This window comes from Pteronotus mesoamericanus, unplaced genomic scaffold (genome assembly GCF_021234165.1).
Source record: "Pteronotus mesoamericanus isolate MK-2021 breed Mesoamerican mustached bat unplaced genomic scaffold, CSHL_Meso_final contig_246, whole genome shotgun sequence".
Classification (NCBI taxonomy): domain Eukaryota; kingdom Metazoa; phylum Chordata; class Mammalia; order Chiroptera; family Mormoopidae; genus Pteronotus; species Pteronotus mesoamericanus.
Window position 1 is genome coordinate 3,424,048 of NW_026555104.1, and position 20,122 is coordinate 3,444,169.

Consider the following 20,122-nt stretch of genomic DNA (forward strand, 5'->3'; position numbering starts at 1 on the left):
TATTTGGCCGTATGCCTCGGACAGGTGACATGAAATCCCTGGGCCTCTGTTCCACGTTTATAACAAGGCCTGGACTTCCCAGTTCCAAGTCTCTCTGTGCATAGACAATTGCGCAGCTCTGCTCCAGGGTCGCAATGCCTAAATCCTCCACCCTTGGATTTACGGATGCCCATGCAATATAATCTTAACCCAGCCCTCCTCAGCACGCTTTTTATAGCTCTTTCAATCCTTCCTTACTCTCCAGGGGACCTTAGCCCTATTTCTTCACTTTTGCTTTCAGCAGATACATTTACCGTTCCACTGAAAAATCAAAGACCATTTGGCACATCTCTAGTTCGGCAATTTTCAACCTTTTTCATCTCATGGCACACATAAACTAATTACTAAAATTCTGTGGCACACCAGATGGCTATTGTTGGTTTGACTGTTGTCACTTTTTTATTTGACAATCGAAGGGAAAAGAGGTCAGTGCCTCTGACCAAATAGTCAGGTACTGCATGTTTTAAAAATTCTTGCTGCACACAGATTCAAAATTGCTGCTCTAGTTCATGCTAACTTCAAGGAAGACACTGGGCCAGTCATTTTCAAACTTAAACCCATTGTACAATCTCTCAATCTGGTCTCATAACCAACTTTAAAACCTGGCTCCCTCTTTATTTGTTAACTTCTACCTTCCCTCTTCCCCACTTTTTTCAAACATACCTAGTAATTAAGTTTGGGAAAAATTTTGTCATTGACCCTGCTACCTTTCTTAAGCTATCTTGTGATATCAACTACTTATTTTTTTTAACATATTTTATTTATTTAATTATAGAGAAAGGGAGGGAGAAAGAGAGGGAACAGAACATCAATGTGTGGTTGCTTCTTGCATGCCCCTAACTGGGGACCTGGCCCGCAACCCAGGCATGTGCCCGGACTGGGAATTGAAGGGTGACCCTCTGGTTTGCAGGCCAGCGCTCAATCCACTGAGGCACACCAGCCAGGGCCATATCAACTACTTATAAGTTAGCTCATCTCCTCACAGTTACTGCCTAAATCTCTATGGTATTAGTGTCTCAGGGCTTCCATAACAACAAGGTACCACAAACTAGGTGCATTACAACAACAGAAATGGATATCGTCACAGTTCCAAAGGTCAGAAGTCCAAAATCAAGGTGTCGGCAGGGCCATGCTCTCTCCCTAGCTCCTGGTGGTTACCAGGAATCCTTCACGTTCCTCCTCTGCCTCTGCCACCACACGGTCAACTCATCTCTGTATCTGTCTTCACAGGGCATTCCCTCTGCGTGTCTCTGTCTCTTCCCCTTTTCTTACAAGGATACCCGTACTTTATAAATATGCTTTTTCCAAATAAAGTCACATTCACAGGTACCAGGGTTGGGACTTCCAATGTATTTTTTTGAGGTACATAATTTAACACATAACAACCACAAATGCAGTTCATTGTCAACACCTCAATTACACCTAATGGCTGTTCTACAGTTTTCCTTACCCTGGCATCCAGTCCAATGAAACGAAGCTCTCAAAGCTTGCCAGAGACTGACATCTTGACATCAACATCTTCAGTAGCTTTTTCTAATTTTCTAACCTCTCAGCAGCATTTGACAGTATTTAGACTTATTGCTAGGAACTCCATGATACAATTTACTGTTTTCTCTCCTGAATTCTCTGCTTTTAAAAAGCCTCAATTTATTTATGTCCCTTGACACTTTCTACATCAAATTTTAACCTTTCCTTTCATAAATATATGCACTTTCTCAGCTTCATCCCAGATCTATATCAATGACCTCTATTACATCTTTCTATTGAATCCATCTATTCAATTTCAGCATGTCTAATCTCAAGTTTTATCAAGATTTATCTCCTAATACTTAGTTCATTTGATCTTCTCTTTTCTCTCAATAGACACTGGTCCACAATTTTAATGCTGGTTGTTGTTATTACTGTTGTTGTTTAATATCTCAACTTCACAATCAAAATTAATTTAATTACCAAACTCTATTGGCTCTTTAGGGCTTATGCATATCTCTAGAAAGGAGATTATTTGCTTTTGTCCTGTTGGATTAGTCCTTTTCTGGAACTGTAGGCCTAGATAAAGTAAAAGTTCTTGTCTCACATTCATCTTTTATGGTCACACTGAAAAGCTGGCTTCTTGAATTGTCTTCTGGTGGAGGTTTGTCTATTTTAAAGTCTTCAATTAAGCATTTTGCATCCCAGATTTATATTTTGTAAAAAGAAAAATTGCTCAGATATCTTTCCAAAGGTAATTGTATTTTTTAACATTCATTTTCTTCCCCTCTTGTTCCTTAACATGGATTATACAATTTGTGTTAAGAACAGCTTTAGCTCTAATGATTGAATCTATTATTTTACCTTCACTTAATAATTTTTACTTTTATTATGAGCTCTTCTTATTACGAAATATCGCAAAAATACAGAACACAGAGGAATGTAACCAAATTTCATATATATCCTCCTCAAACTCAAGAAAAAAGTTAACACACATTTGCTTCAGTAAAGAAAAAAAGATATACACATATTTAAAGTGCCCTTCATAAGCCCTCCCCAATCTTATACTTGCTCCTCCATACCAGAGCATCTCATCCTACTCATTTTTACTTTATTATTTATATATGAATTCATAAACCAAATATAGCATTTTGTCTTTTAAAGTTACAAAAATGGCATAATACTTTATACAAGGCATGTCCAGAAAAGTATCCAGTCATGTATACAAAAAAGAGACTTCTATTAAAGATACAAGAAACATTATACATAGGACAATGACACCTCAGTTCTCTTCAAAATAGGCCCCTTGGGACCTTACACAGATCTCCCAATTGCCATTGGCTGCCCTGTCATATTTTCCTGAATCTCATCAACATTCTGAATGAAATCTCTCCTTTTTCAAAGGTGATTTTAGTTTTAGGAAAAGCCAGAAGTTGCAGGGTACCAAATCCAAGCATTATGGGGGCTGAGTCACCTGGGTGATTTGATGTTTCACCAAAAAAGTCTGCCTGAGATGCGATGCATGGGTGGGCACATTGTCATGATGAAGCTGCCAATCACCAGTTGCTCATAGCCGCTGCCTTCTGAATCATCCAAATAGTTTCCGCGGAAGAATGTTCAAGCTTAACGCAAAATTTCATGCAGATTTGTTGCTCTACTCATTTTGAATGCGACGGCCACATTGTACACATGCGCACTCAACAGCATCTACAGCCCCCACTGACCAGTACAGTGAAGCCGTCATTGTTTACGCATGCGCATTCCAGTCCACTCTCCTTGGCTGCCAGGTTACATCAATGTCATGCAAAATGTTCTTGCTATATAAACAATGGCTGGAATTTTTCCAGACAGACCTCGTGCATCATTCTGCAACTTGCCCTTTCCACTTAATATTCTATTTATGTTTTATATATCCATGTTGATACATGTAGATCTAGTTAATGTTTTAAATTTTTTAAAAATGAAAATATATAATTTATCAGCACTTACATGTTGGTTATTTTTTTTTTCTTTTTTTTTTTTTATTAATTTATTTACTTTTTAAATACATTTGTCTCTGCCTTCCCCCCCTTTCCCTTGCCCCCTCCCACCTTCCCTCCCTCAGCTCTTCCCCTTTGGTTTTGTCCATGAGTCCTTGCTATATGTTCCTTGACTTTCCCCTTCCCTTCCCTTTCCCTGCCCCCCCCCTTCCCTCTTGTCTCTGTTGATTTCTTTTCCTTTCAGTGTTGCTGGTCATATTTGCCTTGCTTCTTTGCATTGTTGGTTAGGTTCCGCTTATAGGTGAGATCATATGGTATTTGTCTTTCGCCCCCTGGCTTATTTCGCTTAGCATGATGCTCTCCAGTTCCATCCATGCTGTTGCGAAGTTTAGTACTTCTTTTTTTCTTTCTGCTACGTAGTATTCCATTGTGTATATGTACCATAGCCTTTTGATCCAATCATCTACTGATGGGCATTTAGGTTGCTTCCAACACTTGGCTATTGTAAATTGTGCTGCTATGAACATTGGGGTGCATAGGTTCTTTTGTATTGGCGTTTTGGTGTTCTCAGGGTATAGTCCCAGCAGGGGAATCGCTGGATCAAAAGGCAGTTCCATTTTCAGCTTTCTGAGGAAATTCCACACTGCTTTCCATAGTGGCTGCACCAGTCTGCATTCCCACCAACAGTGGACTAGAGTTCCCTTTTCTCCACAGCCTCGCCAGCACCTGTTGTTTGTGGATCTGTTTATGATGGCCATTCTGACCGGTGTGAGGTGGTACCTCATGGTGGTTTTGATCTGCATTTCTCTAATGGCTAGTGATGCAGAGCATCCTTTCAAATGCCTCTGGGCCCTCTGTATCTCCTCCTTAGAAAAGCATCTGCCCAGGTCCTTTGCCCATTTTTTGATTGGATCGTTTGTCTTCTTGGAGTAAAGTCGAGTGAGTTCTTTGTATATCTTGGAGATCAAACCTCTATCTGATGTATCATTAGCAAATATATTTTCCCAAATGGTTGGCTCCCTTTTCATTTTGCTGATGTTTTCTTTAGCCGTGCAGAAGCTTCTTATTTTGATGAGGTCCCACTTGTTTATTCTTTCCTTTATGTCCCTTGCTTTAGGAGACATATCAGTGAAAAAATTGCTGCGTGGGATATCTGAGAGTTTCCTGCCAATGTTCTCCTCTAGGACTTTGATGGTGTTGCGACTTATATTTAAGTCTTTTATCCATCTTGAGTTTATTTTTGTGTATGGTGTCAGCTGATGATCCAATTTCAATTTTTTGCATGTAGCCATCCAGCTCTCCCAACACCATTTGTTGAAGAGGCTGTTATTGCTCCATTTTATGCTTCTGCCCCCTTTGTCAAATATTAGATGTCCATAGAGACCTGGGCTTATTTCTGGGCTTTCTATTCTGTTCCACTGGTCTATGGGTCTGTTCTTGTGCCAGTACCAGATTGTTTTGAGTATAGTGGCTTTGTAGTAGAGTTTGATGTCCGGTATTGTGATCCCTCCTACTTTGTGTTTCTTTCTCAAAATTGCTGCAGCTATTCGAGGTCGTTTATGGTTCCATATAAATTTTTGAAATGTCTGTTCTATTTCTGTGAAATACGTCATTGGTATCTTAATAGGGATTGCGTTGAATCTATAAATTGCTTTTGGTAGTATGGACATTTTAAGGATATTAATTCTTCCAATCCATGAGCACGGTATATGCTTCCATTTATTTGTGTCTTCCTTAATTTCTTTTTTCAATGTTGTATAGTTTTCTGCATACAGGTCTTTTGTGTCTTTGGTTAAATTTATCCCTAGGTACTTTATCTTTTTTCGTGCTATATCGAATGGTATATTTTTTCTGATTTCTTCTTCTTCTATTGCATTGCTGGTGTACAAAAACGCCTTTGATTTCTGAATGTTGACTTTGTATCCTGCTGTTTTGCCAAATTCACTTATTAGGTTGAGGAGTTTTTTGGTAGAGTCTACAGGGTTCTCTATGTACACTATCATGTCATCTGCAAACAATGATAGTTTTACTTCCTCCTTTCCTATTTGGATGCCTTTTATCTCTTTCTCTTGTCTGACCGCTGTGGCTAGGACTTCCAATACGATGTTGAAAAGAAGCGGTGAGAGCGGACATCCTTGGCGTGTTCCCGATCTTAGTGGGAAAGCTTTCAGTTTTTGCCCGTTGAGTATGATATTGGCTGTAGGTTTTTCATATATGGCCTTTATTACGTTGAGGAATGCCCCATTGATTCCCATTTTGCTGAGTGTTTTGATCATAAATGGGTGCTGTACCTTGTCAAATGCTTTTTCTGCATCTATCGAGATGATCATGTGGTTTTTGTCTTTTCTTTGATTTATGTGGTGTATCACGTTTACTGATTTGCGTATATTGAACCATCCCTGCATCCCTGGGATGAATCCCACTTGATCGTGATGGATAATCTTTTGAATGTATTGCTGGATGCGGTTTGCCAATATTTTGTTGAGGATTTTAGCATCTATGTTCATCAGCGAAATTGGCCTGTAGTTTTCTTTCTTTGTAGGGTCTTTATCTGGTTTGGGGATCAGGGTGATGCTGGCCTCATAGAAGGAGTCTGGCAGTCTTCCCTCCTCTTGGATTTTTTGGAATAGTCTGAGAAGGACAGGGGTTAGCTCTTCCTTAAATGTTTTGTAAAATTCTCCTGGGAAACCGTCTGGCCCTGGACTTTTGTGTGCTGGGAGTTTCTTGATGACTGCTTCAATTTCCCCAACTGTTATCGGTCTGTTCAAGCTTTCTGTTTCTTCCTCCTTCAGTGTTGGAAGATTATACTTTTCTAAAAATTTGTCCATTTCATCCAGATTTTCAAATTTCTTGGCATATAATTGTTCATAATAGTTTCTGATGATCATTTGTATTTCTGTGGTATCAGTTGTTATTTCTCCTCTTTCATTTCTGATATTATTAATTTGGGTCCTCTCCCTTTTATTCTTGATGAGTCTGCTTAAAGGTTTGTCCACTTTATGAATCTTTTCAAAGAACCAGCTTCTGGATTGGTTGATCCTCTGAATTGTTCTTTTTGTCTCTATGTCATTCAGTTCTGCTCTAATCTTGACTATTTCCTTCCTTCTACTTGCTCTGGGATTTATTTGTTGTTGTTTCTCCAGTTCTTCAAGTTGTAGTGTTAGGTCTTTTATTTGAAATGTTTCTATCTTTTTAAGGTAAGCCTGTATTGCTATGAACTTCCCTCTCAGGACCGCCTTTGCTGTGTCCCATAGGTTTTGGACAGTTGTCTGTTCATTTTCATTTGTTTCCAGAAATTTTTTGATTTCTTCTCTTATCTCATTATTGACCCATTCATTGTTTAAAAGTGTACTGTTCAGTCTCCATGAGTTTCCAAGTTTTTGAAGTTTCTCTTTGAGTTTGATTTCGAGTTTCAAGGCCTTGTGGTCTGAGAAAAAGTTTGGTATTATTTCAATTTTCCTGAATTTACTGAGGCTTGCTTTGTGTCCTATCATGTGGTCTATCTTTGAAAAACTGCCATGAGCATTTGAAAAGAATGTGTATTTTTCTTCTTTGGGATGTAAGATTCTATATATGTCAGTTAAGTCTCTTTGATTCAGTGTTTCATTCAGCTCCACGATATGTTTATTAATGTTTTGTTTGGAAGATCTGTCCATTTTGGACAGTGGGGTGTTGAAATCCCCTACTATCAGTGTGTTGCTATCTATATCTTTTTTGAAGTCATCCAACAATTTCCTTATAAACTTGGGGGCTCCTATATTGGGAGCATATAAGTTTACAATATTGATGTCTTCTTGATAGATTCTTCCTTTAAGTATGATAAAGTGCCCCTCTGGGTCTCTCTTTATGGCCTTTGCTTTGAAATCGACTTTGTCTGATACAAGTATGGCAACGCCAGCCTTTTTCTCATGTCCATTTGCTTGGAATATTATTTTCCATCCCTTTACTTTCAATCTGTGTAGGTCTTTTGCTCTGAGGTGGGTCTCTTGTAGGCAGCATATGTGTGGGTCATGTTTTCTTATCCACTCAGCTACCCTGTGTCTTTTGATTGGGGCATTTAGTCCATTCACATTGAGAGATATTACTGATAGAAACTTACTCATCTTTTCTCTTTGTACTTGTGTTCCTCTCCGTCTCATTCTTTTCCTTCATCTGCTTAAACCAGTCCCCTTAGCATATCTTGGAGTGCTGGTTTGGTAGAGATGTATTCTTTTAGCTTTCTTTTGTCTGGGAAACTCCGTATTTCTCCTTCTATTTTAATGGAGAGCCTAGCTGGGTAGAGCAGCCTTGGCTGTAGGCCCTTGCTTTTCATGGCTTGGAATATTTGTTGCCATTCCCTTCTGGCTTGGAGTGTTTCTGTTGAGAAGTCAGCTCCTAGGCGTATCGGGGCCCCCTTGTATGTTACTTTCTCCTTCTCCCTTGCTGCCTTGAGGATTCTCTCTTTGTCTTTGACATTTGCCATTTTAATGATGATGTGTCTTGGAGTGGACCTCCTTGGGTCCTTCTTGAGTGGGGTCCTCTGTGCCTCCTGGATCCATGAGAGCCTTTCTCTCCTCAAATTAGGGAAATTTTCCATCATTACTTTTTCGAGGAGGTTCTCTATCCCTTGCTCCTCTTCTTCTCCTTCTGGTATCCCTATTATACGGATATTATTGCGTTTCAGGTTGTCCTGCATTTCCCTAAATGCTTCTTCATTCTTTTTGAGCCGTTTTTCCATTTCTTGCTCTTTCTGGGAGCTTTTTTCTACCTTATCCTCCATCTCACTGATTCGATCCTCAGCTTCATCCAGCCTGCTTTGGATTCCTTCTACTGTGTTCTTCAATTCAGAAATGGTATTCTTCATATCCTCTTGTGTCTTCTTGATAGTTTCTATGTCCTTTTCCAGGCTGATATAGTTTGCTGTAAGATCCTGATAGTTTCTCTGCAGTTTCTCATAGTTCTCTTTGAGCTGGCTGAGCTCATTGAGCTTCCTTAGAACCATTGTTTTAAATTCCATATCTGAGAGTTCCCTTGCCTCTATTTCATTGAGCTCTCTCTGTGGGGAGTCCCCTTTTCCACTCATTTGGGGAGAACTTCTTTTTCTTCCCATTTTTGTGAGAGTCTGTTAAGTATTTTTGTCCTTTACTTTTCTTTCTGGGCTTGCCTCTGATGATGTCAGTTGTTGACCCTATAGGGCCTTGGGTTGTTTGTTTGAGCCTTTCAGGAGTCTAATGCCTGTGTCTGACTCCTGCTTGGAACAGCTCTGTGACCCCTTCGGTCAGGGCTGGGCTATTTTTTGGGATCTCTCTGCGCTCTCACGAGAGCTCCTTGAGCGCGTTCCCAGCGCGGCAGGGTCCCCCACCTGCCTGGGCTCGCATGTGTTTGCCCCAGACCAGAGGGCTTATTCGCGACCTCCCGTGCTCATCTGACCTCCCTGGCACGCGAGCTTCGCGGCACTGGTCAGTTTAGAGTCTTCTATTGTGTGTTTTCCCCGCTTTTGGCTCTTTGGGTGCGTTGCTTGCCCTCGCCAAATGGGGACTATGGAAATGGGAGGAAATCAGCTCTCCGGTTAATCCTGTTTCTGGTCTCTCCTCCAGGGACTCTGGGCAGCTCTACTTATTTTGTGGGCCGCTCTGCAATCGCGGCGGGCGGGTCAATTTACGCCTGCCCTTGCCCCTCTGTGCAATCCCTCGCAGGCCGTATGGGTGCCAGTCTGTGTGAGGCCTTGCCGGCAGGTGCAAGCGTTTGCCAGCCCGGGTGGGTCACACACACGCTCGCCAACCCTCACCAGTCACTCGGCGCAAGTGTGCGCGCCTGCTCTGGGTGTTTTGGGGGTGTCTATGTTTGCTTTTCGGCTTTTGGCTCTTTGGGGGTGTGGCCTCTTCCCGCGCAATGGAGACTTCGGCAAGGAGAAGGAGTCAGGACTCCCCGGTTCCTCCTCCCGTTCTTTCCCCAATGCCTCCGTTTCTAGTCTCCCCTCAGGGGCCTCTGGGCAGTTCTGTGACCCCTTCGGCTGAGGATCCAACCCCTGTGCGGACTGCGTTTCAATCGCAGGCAGTCTGGTTCATGCGCGCCCCGCTTCTGCCTCTTTGGGGTCGCGCCTTTCCAGCCCACAATGGAGACTACCGAACGGGGAGGGAGTCGGGACTCCCCGGTTTCTCCTCCCGTTCTTTCCCCAACGCCACTGTCTCCAGTCTCTCCTCAAGGCTCTCCCAGCCAGTCTGCACTCAGCCCCGCAGCTCACAGGCGCACAAGCTGTGTGCGGAGCGCACAAAAGGCAGGTTAATTGATTCCCTTATGCCTGAGCGAGATGGTAGCTGCAGAGTGGGAAGTGCGTTATCACCCGGGCTCCACCGGCCGCAGAGTCAGTTCTCTTCACAAAGTTTTCCTCACCAGTCTTTTCCCAGGCACCAGCCCACCCTGCTGCCGCCTGTACCCAGCGATCAAGGAGGGTGGCTGCCGCTGCAACTTTTGCGTTTGCCCTTTAAATGTCTTTTTGCATCCCCAGCCACTTGTCTCTGGCAGAGAGTGCCCCTAAGCTTTTTGGGGTTGCGTTTTGTCTGTATTTTCTCGGCTTTAGCGGCTGTAGTTTAGGGGTTCCTGTTTATGATTCAGACCCCGTTCTTCCCGGGGGGACGCTAACTGGCTGTTTCAATGTCCCTCTGGTGCCAGTGCCCGTGCGCACCCAGCCCACCCTCTCGAGCCTCCACCGCAATTCTCACCCGTTGGGATGTGTGAGAGTCGAATCCGCTGTCCGCGGCACCAAGGCTCCTCTCCCACTATCGCTCCACTGCTTTCCAGGTGATTACTCCATTATTTAGTTGCAATTCCAGTTTGGTTTTGAGAGGAGGTCAGTGTGACTCCCTTTCACTCCTCCGCCATCTTTTTTCCCTCTACCTGTTGGTTATTAAGGCTGCATATGGTCTTTCATTCTTACAAACAGGCTGTTATGACCTCCTGACAATGGCCTTCTTCTGCGTGTATGCAAAGATTCTTTATGAGGATGGTCAAGTGCAGACAGTATAACCTCAAAAGTACGTTGATGTGAAAATATTTGAACTTCTGTGTACATTTATTTTTCACCAAAAATATTGACAATTGCTTATATTTAATAAATGGATTGAAAATGGTCTTATTCTGTACACCTATAAATCAAAAATGTCTCACATAGATACTACACAAAATACGTAACTATAAGCAGGAGCCCATAATGCTAAGGCATTGTGGTGGCACATTTATCTTTTCGTTTGTCAGCATTTAACCATATAAGGTTGGGTGGTTATATATATTTATACATTATACTATATCAATTTACCGTCAACATGACCTAAAAGGATTTCTGCGAAGGGACTGCATATTAAAATTATTCTTATAACGTAAAGTGAAAAATAAGAAAATGGCACTCTATTATTACAAGGTACAAATTATGATCACATGTTTATAACTGACAGAAGCTTTCATCTTTGGGGGGTTAATTTATTTAAATTTTATTTTTCAATTATAGTTTACATTCAGTATTATTTTGTATTAGTTTCAGGTGTACAGCACAGGTGTTCAGTGGTTAGACAATCGCAAAATTTGCAAAGTAGTTCCCTGAATATTTCAAGTGTTCACCTGGTACCATACATAGTTATTACAATATTATTCGGTATATTCCCTATGTTGTATTTTACATTCCTATGACTATTTATAACTACAGATTTGTAGTTCTTAATACCCTTCACCTTTTTCATCAAGTTCTCCTACTCTCTCTTCCCCTCTGCAACCAACAGTCTGCTCTCTGCATCTATGAATGTTTCTAGTTTAAGAACCCTTTCTGCTTTATCTTACCCTTTCTAGTTTGCTGTTGTGAATGCTTCATAGTAACTCAGTAATACATGCACATAATGTAGTTTTGAAAATTCAATTTATACATGTATCAGGAGTGCATGATCAAAATTATTTTATTAATAGTGTGTAAAATGTTAAAATGTTAAGGATATTACTTTAGAAATGGGATTTCTTTGTCCTGAGGTATGTACAGCCTTAGCTCTATTAATGTTATGAGCCTGCTGTCCAAAATTTTTTAAATGTAAATTTTAACTAACAGCATATTAAACTTTCCATTTCCTTATCTCCTTGCAAACTTTCTACTATAAGAATTATTACTATTTTGAAAATTGTATATGAAATAATTGTTGGGTCACAAACTTACAAATTCCGAGTGAAATCTGAAAATAGCCCCTGTACCAAGGACAAGGAAAGACCTAAGAGGCAGACCACTGTAGATTGGTAGGTGGTGGTTTCATGAAGCAAGGGAAGTTACTTCCAAGACTAGTCTTGGGCGACTGCAGGCAGATCTCTATACCCACCAGCATCTTTATACAGAGGTCTCAACTTGGTGGTCACAATACCATCCAGATAGTGTCAACAACACACCGCTCTCTTAAGGTTGCATCCTCCAAAATGGCTCCCACTATGGGAATGGTGGGCTGAATGTACATTCCAAGGACAGGCAACATGTGAGAAATCCCCAGTTGCCTGTCTGGCTTGGGAGTCCACCAGTAGTTACATCCTCTTGATGACCTACTCCAACAATATCTGATTTTTGCATTTAATAGTGTAAGAGGATGTTGAATTTTCTATTTCATGTTGAATTTTCCCTTCCCTAATATGACAAAACTGTTTATTTGGGTAACTTTTATGGCCTTCAATAAAATGTATGTGTTTGATCTTCAAAGTCGTCCATGCAAAATATTCCAAAGTCTGTTTCTATAAACACACTTACCTTCCTTAGGTCTTTCACAACGTTTCTCCTCAGGGTGCACTCTATTCAAGATCTTCTCAAAGCAGGAGATTCGGACTCATACTGAAGTTTGAAAAACCACTATTTAAGTAATATCAATTCTCATTTTACCATGCATTTTGTAACTGACCACTTTTGATTATCTTCAGTTGACTTGGCAGGAAGACCAAACAAAATAGTGAAATTTCAGCCCCCTCCAGCCACCACCAGCCACCTTTGACAATATACAACCACACATGTGTGTGGAAGTGTGTGCATACCCAGAACACTCTACCTACTACATGCATTGCTCTTACCGAGAGAATTCACTATTTTACAAGTGCCATAGGACAGAAGCCAAATACCACAAAAAGGCTAAGTAGCACTCTCTGTGCGAGGAAGAGATAAAAAATATAAGCTCTTTAAGTCACTATGCCTGGATTCAAATCCTAGCTCACTCTGGTTATATCTTTATTAACAATGATACCCCTTTCCTAAAGGTTTTGTTTTACCATCTCTGCCCATCCCCCCTCCCAGTTATTCTAGTTATCAGTGAAATTTATTTTCAGGGTTAAGAGAAAATTACAGAAAAAGGTTCCTTGCCTGTCCTTTGGAGAGTAACTGAAAAGTTTCAATTTTGTGGCTCCTTGAGGGGACCAAGGGAGACACTTAAAACTAATGTTTTAAAATTGAGCCTCAGAAGCTCTTGTTTACCACACAATTCTGGTCCTTTCTAACCTCTGGCTATTCCATGTCCTTATTGTTGAATGGCTTGAACTGTTTTCTGCCTCACCCTTCATTTCTTTTATTATGACATCCTGAACTCTGTTGCCTCCTATTTTTAAAGATGACCTTTGGCTCAGCAGAGTTCAGCCTCTAGCTTCCCAGGCTGCCTTGCTAGCTCATATTGGGCTCTCCTTAAGCCACTGTGCTTGAAGCCTTACTCCACCTCCCGTTCTGTTGCTAAGGTCTGCTATCATCTGGTGGTCAAAGGGTCCATATTTTGCCCCCTCATCTAGGTACCTGAAGCATATACTGTGCTGACAGAGTAAGACACTGTGTCTCATGGTCACAAAAAGGAAGAAAAGAAAAAAGGAGGAAGAGGAAGAGGAGGAAAAAGAGAATGAAAAGAGGAGGAGGAGGAAAAAGAGGAAGAGAAAGAGAAGAGAGCCCCGCTTGATCAGTTCATGCAAGCCTTGCTGGTCCTGTTTCTCTCCCTCAAATATTCTACACACACTACCTCAGGGCCTTTGTGATTGCTATTCCCTGTCTATAATGCTCTTCCACCAGCTTCTTTTCTTCTCAGCATGATGTTACCATTTCAGTGCAGCCTCACCTGTAACACTCACTCCATTTCCAACACTCATCTCCCTTTTTCATCTCACACATTATGTATTTTTTAGTAGTTTGTATCACTCTACTACAATAAAAGTTCAGTGAAGGTGAAGATATTTGTCTCTTAATATATTCCCAGTGTTTGATTCATAATAGACATGCAATATTTGTGAATACATAACCAAGAAAATGCAACCTTTAAAGATTTTGGACACTATCATGGATGGTTTCAAGGACTATTTAGTGCCTTAATTTAGGGAAGGTAAACTCTAAAGCATGCATACTTAGTGGGTACAGTGACCCCTTTTATTTAGCCAGCCAAATAAAAACTGTATTTGCATATATTTGAAGAATAGAACATCCATTTTCTACTATCGAGAAAGACTTACTCTTTTCTTGGAGAGTCAGAAGAGCAAAATAACTTTTCACTTTTAAATTTTGAACTATGGTGTATGTACTCCCTATTTATTAAAAAATTAAAGCAAAAAGATAGTATCTTGCAAAGTTAAAATATGACATTAGAATTTCGAATTTATCAACTTGTAAAGCTTGACCAAGAATAATTTTGATCTCAATTGATTTCACATACTATTGATGTGTATGAATGTAGTCAACAGAAAAAAAGTATTAACTACATAATAATTACAAAATAGTATCAATAGTAAAATTTGGCCAAAAATATTATTAGCCAATATATAAACAAGACAATGAGCATTCAGTATCTCTTCCTACAACTATGTAACAAAGATACTGTATTAATAAGAATTATATTAGATGACCCAAAACAATAAGGATGTGATTTTGGTAGTAAAATGACCATATACTATGGTTAATGAAACCCTGAAGAATTACAAAACAAAAAGGGAAATAAAATTGCAGCCCAAGTGAAGGATTCATTTAGCTAGTCATTAATTAAAAGGTTATAGTAGTGTCAAAACAGAACTTGGAAAATCCTACTATCATAAATTTAGGTAAACCCTAACAAAAAAAAAACTTAAGTGAAAATAAAAATACTGAGTTGTAAAAATCTGAAACTTAGTTCTCTAAGTACCAGCTGAAAACTGAAAAGGTCAAAGGAGAAACATAAAACAAGGGCCACCTGCCTGAAGAGTTGCCAGCTTACTCTTTTAAAGTAGATCCAGGTTTTATGCTTACATTAGCACTTAGTTACGTCACAGATAGCCATTGATCAATTCCAATCATTAACTGAACAACCTGACCAGCACTCATTTATCATCTCAAGTTATCAAATGTCAACTTTCATGACCCAGGATGGCCCTTTTACTGGTATATGTGTAACCCTAGGAAAGGCATCTGTATAGAAATTATAAAAATAAATAATTATTATTGTATTGATTCTTTTGACATATTTATGTAAGTTTGGTGGCAAGCCTTCTAACAGGTAGTTTTTCTGTATACTGTCTACTTTGAAAATGCTTGAAATTATTAAAAAGTTAATTTGCTTAATTTGAAAGGTAATTGATTAGATTTGCAAGAGTTGCTTAGGTGCTTGGAAAGAAGTTCATTAAATTTAAAATCTTTTTTTAAAATTTATTTTTCAATTACAGTTGACATACATTATATTAGTTTCATGTATACAACACAGTGATTAGACATTTATATACCTCACAGTCAGCTCAATAAATCTACTACCCATCTGACACCATACACAGTTAGTTATGGCCTAAATGTTTGAGAGAATCAAATTTATTCAAAAATTCTAAGAAAATTAGTAAGTATGTAAGTAGTATTAAGTATGTGGAAATGATTTAATATGTTAAATATAATGAACATATTTACTCTGTACTTGACAAAATTACTAACAATTATAGGGCCACATTTTTTCTTCATTTTTAATACGAGCCACTCATTTTCATTTACCAATACTAAATAACAAAGAATTCATTTCAGTATACAAAATAAAGTGTTGTCTTAAATTTTCAGTTCTTAAAGCTTATTACTAATCATATTTATTTTTTCTTAAAGGGCAACATTGAGACTTACATATAACACCTTATGAATAAAAAATAAGTAAACTTTTACCTTATAAGAATAGCTGATATAAAAATTGTACACCCAAGAATAAATTTTCATTTTATGTTATATGTTCTCTCAGAAAAGAAAGTAAAAAATCAATGTCAGCAATATTAAAAATACATTAGGGATAAGCATTTCTATTTTTTAAATAATTAATGCCTATCTATGTATTACATAAAAATTACAGCATGGTATTTCATCAAATCAGAGTACAATTAATAGGAAATATTGAAACAAATGAACAACAAAAACACATCCTAAGAGACTTGTGCTCCGATAAAAATGTTGGTACAACTAGCAAGTATTTGTCATATATAGTTAGTTACATAAGGATCTATCTTCCTCCTATTAGATTATAAGATTTTACAGGGCCAAAATTGACAGTCGTCTTCCTATCGAAAGAAACCATTGCTTGAAACAGTCACTAATAAGTCTGTTGAATTAAATAATTCTAAAAATATTTTAATGATTAAAATAAAAATAATGGTTTAGAGTAGTTTGCGTCAATTTAAAGGACAAAAACGTTTTTAAGGAAAACCTATAGCCGTTTACTAAGAACAAACTGGAAAATAAAATTAAGAGTCCACAAAGTGAAGTGTAAAGTACACTTAATCATGGTTTTCATTGTTACCAGCAGCTTGATTCTTAAATGCTGCAGACACAGGCTTGCCTTATTAGTCAGTAACTACAGACACTCAGTCAAGTCCAGCCTTTACTTTTAAAATTTGACCATGAACAGAAAATATAAACTAGATGATGAGTTTCTTTCCAACTTTTGCCTAATATATGCATTTATATGTATTTGTATTTCTATAGAAAAATGTTTGAGATCTGTAATTTAAGACATCTTGAAATAAAGTAAATTATATTCAATGACATGATCAGTACTCTGTAAATATAAACTTTATATTTGACTTTCTTCCTAAGAATTAGTTAAATTATACTTCTGAAGAGGAAAAATTTATTACTGTAAAAAAAGGGAACAGGATGTCCCTACAAATAATTCATGACCAAAATATCCAGTCTAAGTAAATAAAAACTAAAAAAAAATTATCTTTTAAAAAATACTTATAGGAACACAATAACAGGAAAGAAACAACATAGTAGAAAAGAACATGATTATGACTAGTCAACATAATCTCAACTTTTATTTTGCAGGAAAACAATTTTACTTTCCATTGATCACATATACACAGATATAAGTGAAAGTGACCAAATCAATGTGCAAAAGCAGGTTATGTTCTGTATTAGTCATGCTCTACTTTAAAAGAATACATCTTTCTCAGTACGGTCAGGTTCGAAAAAACTACTCTTTTAGTCGCTGTGCTAGTCAACTTAGATTTATACTTTACACTGAGTTTAAGTGTTCAGGATAATATATAGCTACAAAAACACATCCCAAAAGAGAAGCCCCTGAGTATTTATATGAATATTGGACACTAAAAGATAGCTTTTTAAATTTATGACACCATTTAGCAATAACTTGTTTTAAAAAATGCAATGTGTTAGCCCTGGCCATATGGCTCAGTTGGTTGAAGCATCGGCTTATACAGGTTGCAGGTTTGATCCCTGGTCAGGTCACAAAGGGAAGGCAACTGAATGATGTTTCTCTCTCACATGGATGTTTCTCTTTCCCTTTCCTCTCTCTTTAAAATCAAATTTTAAAAAATGCAATGTGCTATTTATTAATTTATCTACAAAGGTAAAGATTTTTCTTTCAAATGTGTCTGGAATTATATTCATCATGCACTAAGTTTGGTACTAAAGACCTAAAAAAAGTTAAGATTCTCAAATGAAGACTCCAAAAGCTTGGTATCTTGAGGCAAATTATTGTCACTTAATAACAAAAGATTAAAAACTAGTGCCAACTAAATCTTACAAGAAAAATTAACTTAGCTGTGGGTTGTAAAATCCAAGCAGAAACTGCAGGACAGCTCTTTTAGATAGGTTAGAAGACTTCTGAGACAGCTAGCAAAGAGGGCATCTTTAGGAATGTGGACAGTGGTTATCAAAGCAATGGTGGGGGGGAGGATATCTTGTCGCCCCTCTCCCCCGGTCTTGTACTTTGTGCTGAGACTTAAAAGGAACATTATTTTAAATCAGCTGCTAGAACCTAAAATACCAGATGTCTTATTACAACAGCAAAGCTAAAAGTTCATTATGTTTTGTCTATTTTAAATAGTTAATAATTTCAATAAAGGGTTTGGCTATTCAAAGTATATAATACAGTACCAAATTCTTCTGTGCTTTGCTGTTATCACACTCCCAATATATTTGCTCTGACAAAATTAATACTTTCATTCATCTGGCTGAAGTATAATGTTAACTATTATTATTTATATTGTATTTTACCTATAGTCTATACATGGGTTCTACAAGGAAGTACAGCTGACCCTTGAACAACATGGGTTTGAACTGTGTAGGTCCACTGATACACTTTTTTTTTCAATAAATATGTACAGTACTGTAAATATATTTTCTCTTCCTTATGGTTTTCTTAATAACATTTTCTTTTCCTAGCTTAATTTAAGAATACAATATATAATACGTATAACATACAAAGTACGAATTAAATGACTGCTGATATTATCAGTAAGGCTTCCAGTCAACAGTAGGCTATTAGTTAAATTTTTAAGGAGTCAAAAGTTATACACAAATTTTCAATTGCATGGCAGGGAGGGGATCAGCACTCCTAACCTACGTGTTGTTCAAGAGTCAACTGTATTTTCTGAAATTACATTAACCATAATCTTACTTCAACTCCAACAGAGGGAAGTTCTGCCTTCTTATTTAAGACAATTATGTATGTATGAATTGTATTATAAGCAAAAGAATTTCTTTAAATATCTAATTTACCATATTTTGCCGTGTATAATGAGCACTGTTTTGCCCAAGTATTTGAAGGAAAAATAAGGACATGCATTATACATGGGTAGTACCTGAAATACCTTGTATCTGTTCCTGTTTTTGTAATTATTTGTTACATAAAATTTCTTGTATGATAATACGCTCAAAAATAAATGCTAAAATTCCTTTATAATACAAAAAACAAATAAATAACAAATTGAATTAAAAAATTAAAACGAAAGATTTTTTCCTGAAAGTTTGGGCCAAAAACATGGGTGTACATTAGGCATAGCAAAATACTGTAGTTAGCTATGTCTAAAATCACCCAACAGGACAGTCTCATTTAACTTATTATGACCAATGAGTGCCACCTAGTGGATGTCACATTCCACAAACTTCTATCTGCAATGAGATTGTTTAGCTTTTTAGGATGCCAACTTTCATTCAAAGTTCCTTTTTAAAAAAAGAAAGGAAAAGCAAGAAGCTTTTGATTTATGTCTCCTTTCTATATATTATTTATATATTAGTTTTTTACTTAGTTTGGAACATTACATACTTATGTAACAAGATTATATAAACAAAAATAAAGATAATTGAAATAAAATTATTCTATTTCTTTAAACCATAAATTTAGAAGCAGTTTTTGAAAGGTAAAAGTGTCAATATTCAACTTCACATATAGACCATAGTTCAATATACTTTATATATAAACATGCAGTTTCAATGAATAATACATTAAGTTTTATTTGAAGAAAAGAAAAACATACAACCACAGCATTTCAATTAAGGAACTGAGGAAATTTCCAAGTGCTTTCATGGTTCTTCAGTTACCATTCAAATAGTACACTTTTTTAATACCAAAATTAAAATAAAGTGAAAAAGAAATAAATTCAATAAGCAGACTGAGCAATACAAATTCAAAATACTACTCTGTCTTCCTGTGTTCTGTCCCACCAAAGAGTGCTGTTTAAAGTTCCGCAACTATTATCTTCTTCCTCTTGTTCTTTAGTGAGTTCAACAAAAACCTAAATGAAAGTAAGTAAGTGAATACAGTATTCTATATCTCAATTACCTCAAGGACGTTTTAACTAAATCAGAAACAGTATAAAGCTATATCTAATTACATTAACGATTCAAGTATCAAAAGGTTTATTACTATTAATAAATTTGAACAGAATAATCTCCATTAATCACATACAAAGATGAATATTTTGGACAATTAATGGATTATTTTTTGATTAATATAATTAAATAGCACTGTCATAAAATAATTTATTTATTCATACAATGTAATTTGATATGCTAATATTAAATACCATCATGACCCCATTTACTTTACTAAAAATTGAACTATTCAAAATAAGCTGATGGAGAGCCTACAGTTTTTAAAAACTACACAAAAGTTTAGAATACTATATAACGATTTGTTTCTGGTTCACAAACTCCCTTTCCAATAAAAAACCTAAACAATTAGATATTAGGCACTTCCTGCTGTAAAAGAAGTTTTAAAAATGTTTAAAAGTACCTGTTCCAATGTTGCTTGAGAAAAGCTGTATTCTTCAATGGCAAAAGTATGTTTAGCTATTAAAATATGAAAAAAATATTTTACTTATTAATATTTTAAAGAATTAAAATGGCAGTAACTGCTAAGTGGCTAACAATCTATCTTAAAAAA

At 37.4% G+C, this 20,122-nt stretch overlaps 1 protein-coding gene across 2 annotated transcripts in view; it reads right to left on the bottom strand.

Annotated features, from left to right (window-relative positions):
* Positions 1-19,109: 19,109 nt before the first annotated feature.
* ABCA5 (ATP binding cassette subfamily A member 5) overlaps positions 19,110-20,122 on the bottom strand; it is a 68,075-nt gene continuing 67,062 nt past the window's right edge. For both annotated transcript variants that reach the window (XM_054573100.1, XM_054573102.1), the window contains 2 exons: positions 19,973-20,028; positions 19,110-19,472 (listed from right to left, as the gene is read on the bottom strand). In XM_054573100.1, coding sequence (XP_054429075.1) covers positions 19,365-19,472; positions 19,973-20,028 — 164 coding nt within the window. In that variant the 3' untranslated portion in view covers positions 19,110-19,364. The remainder of the gene's footprint in view (positions 19,473-19,972; positions 20,029-20,122) is intronic.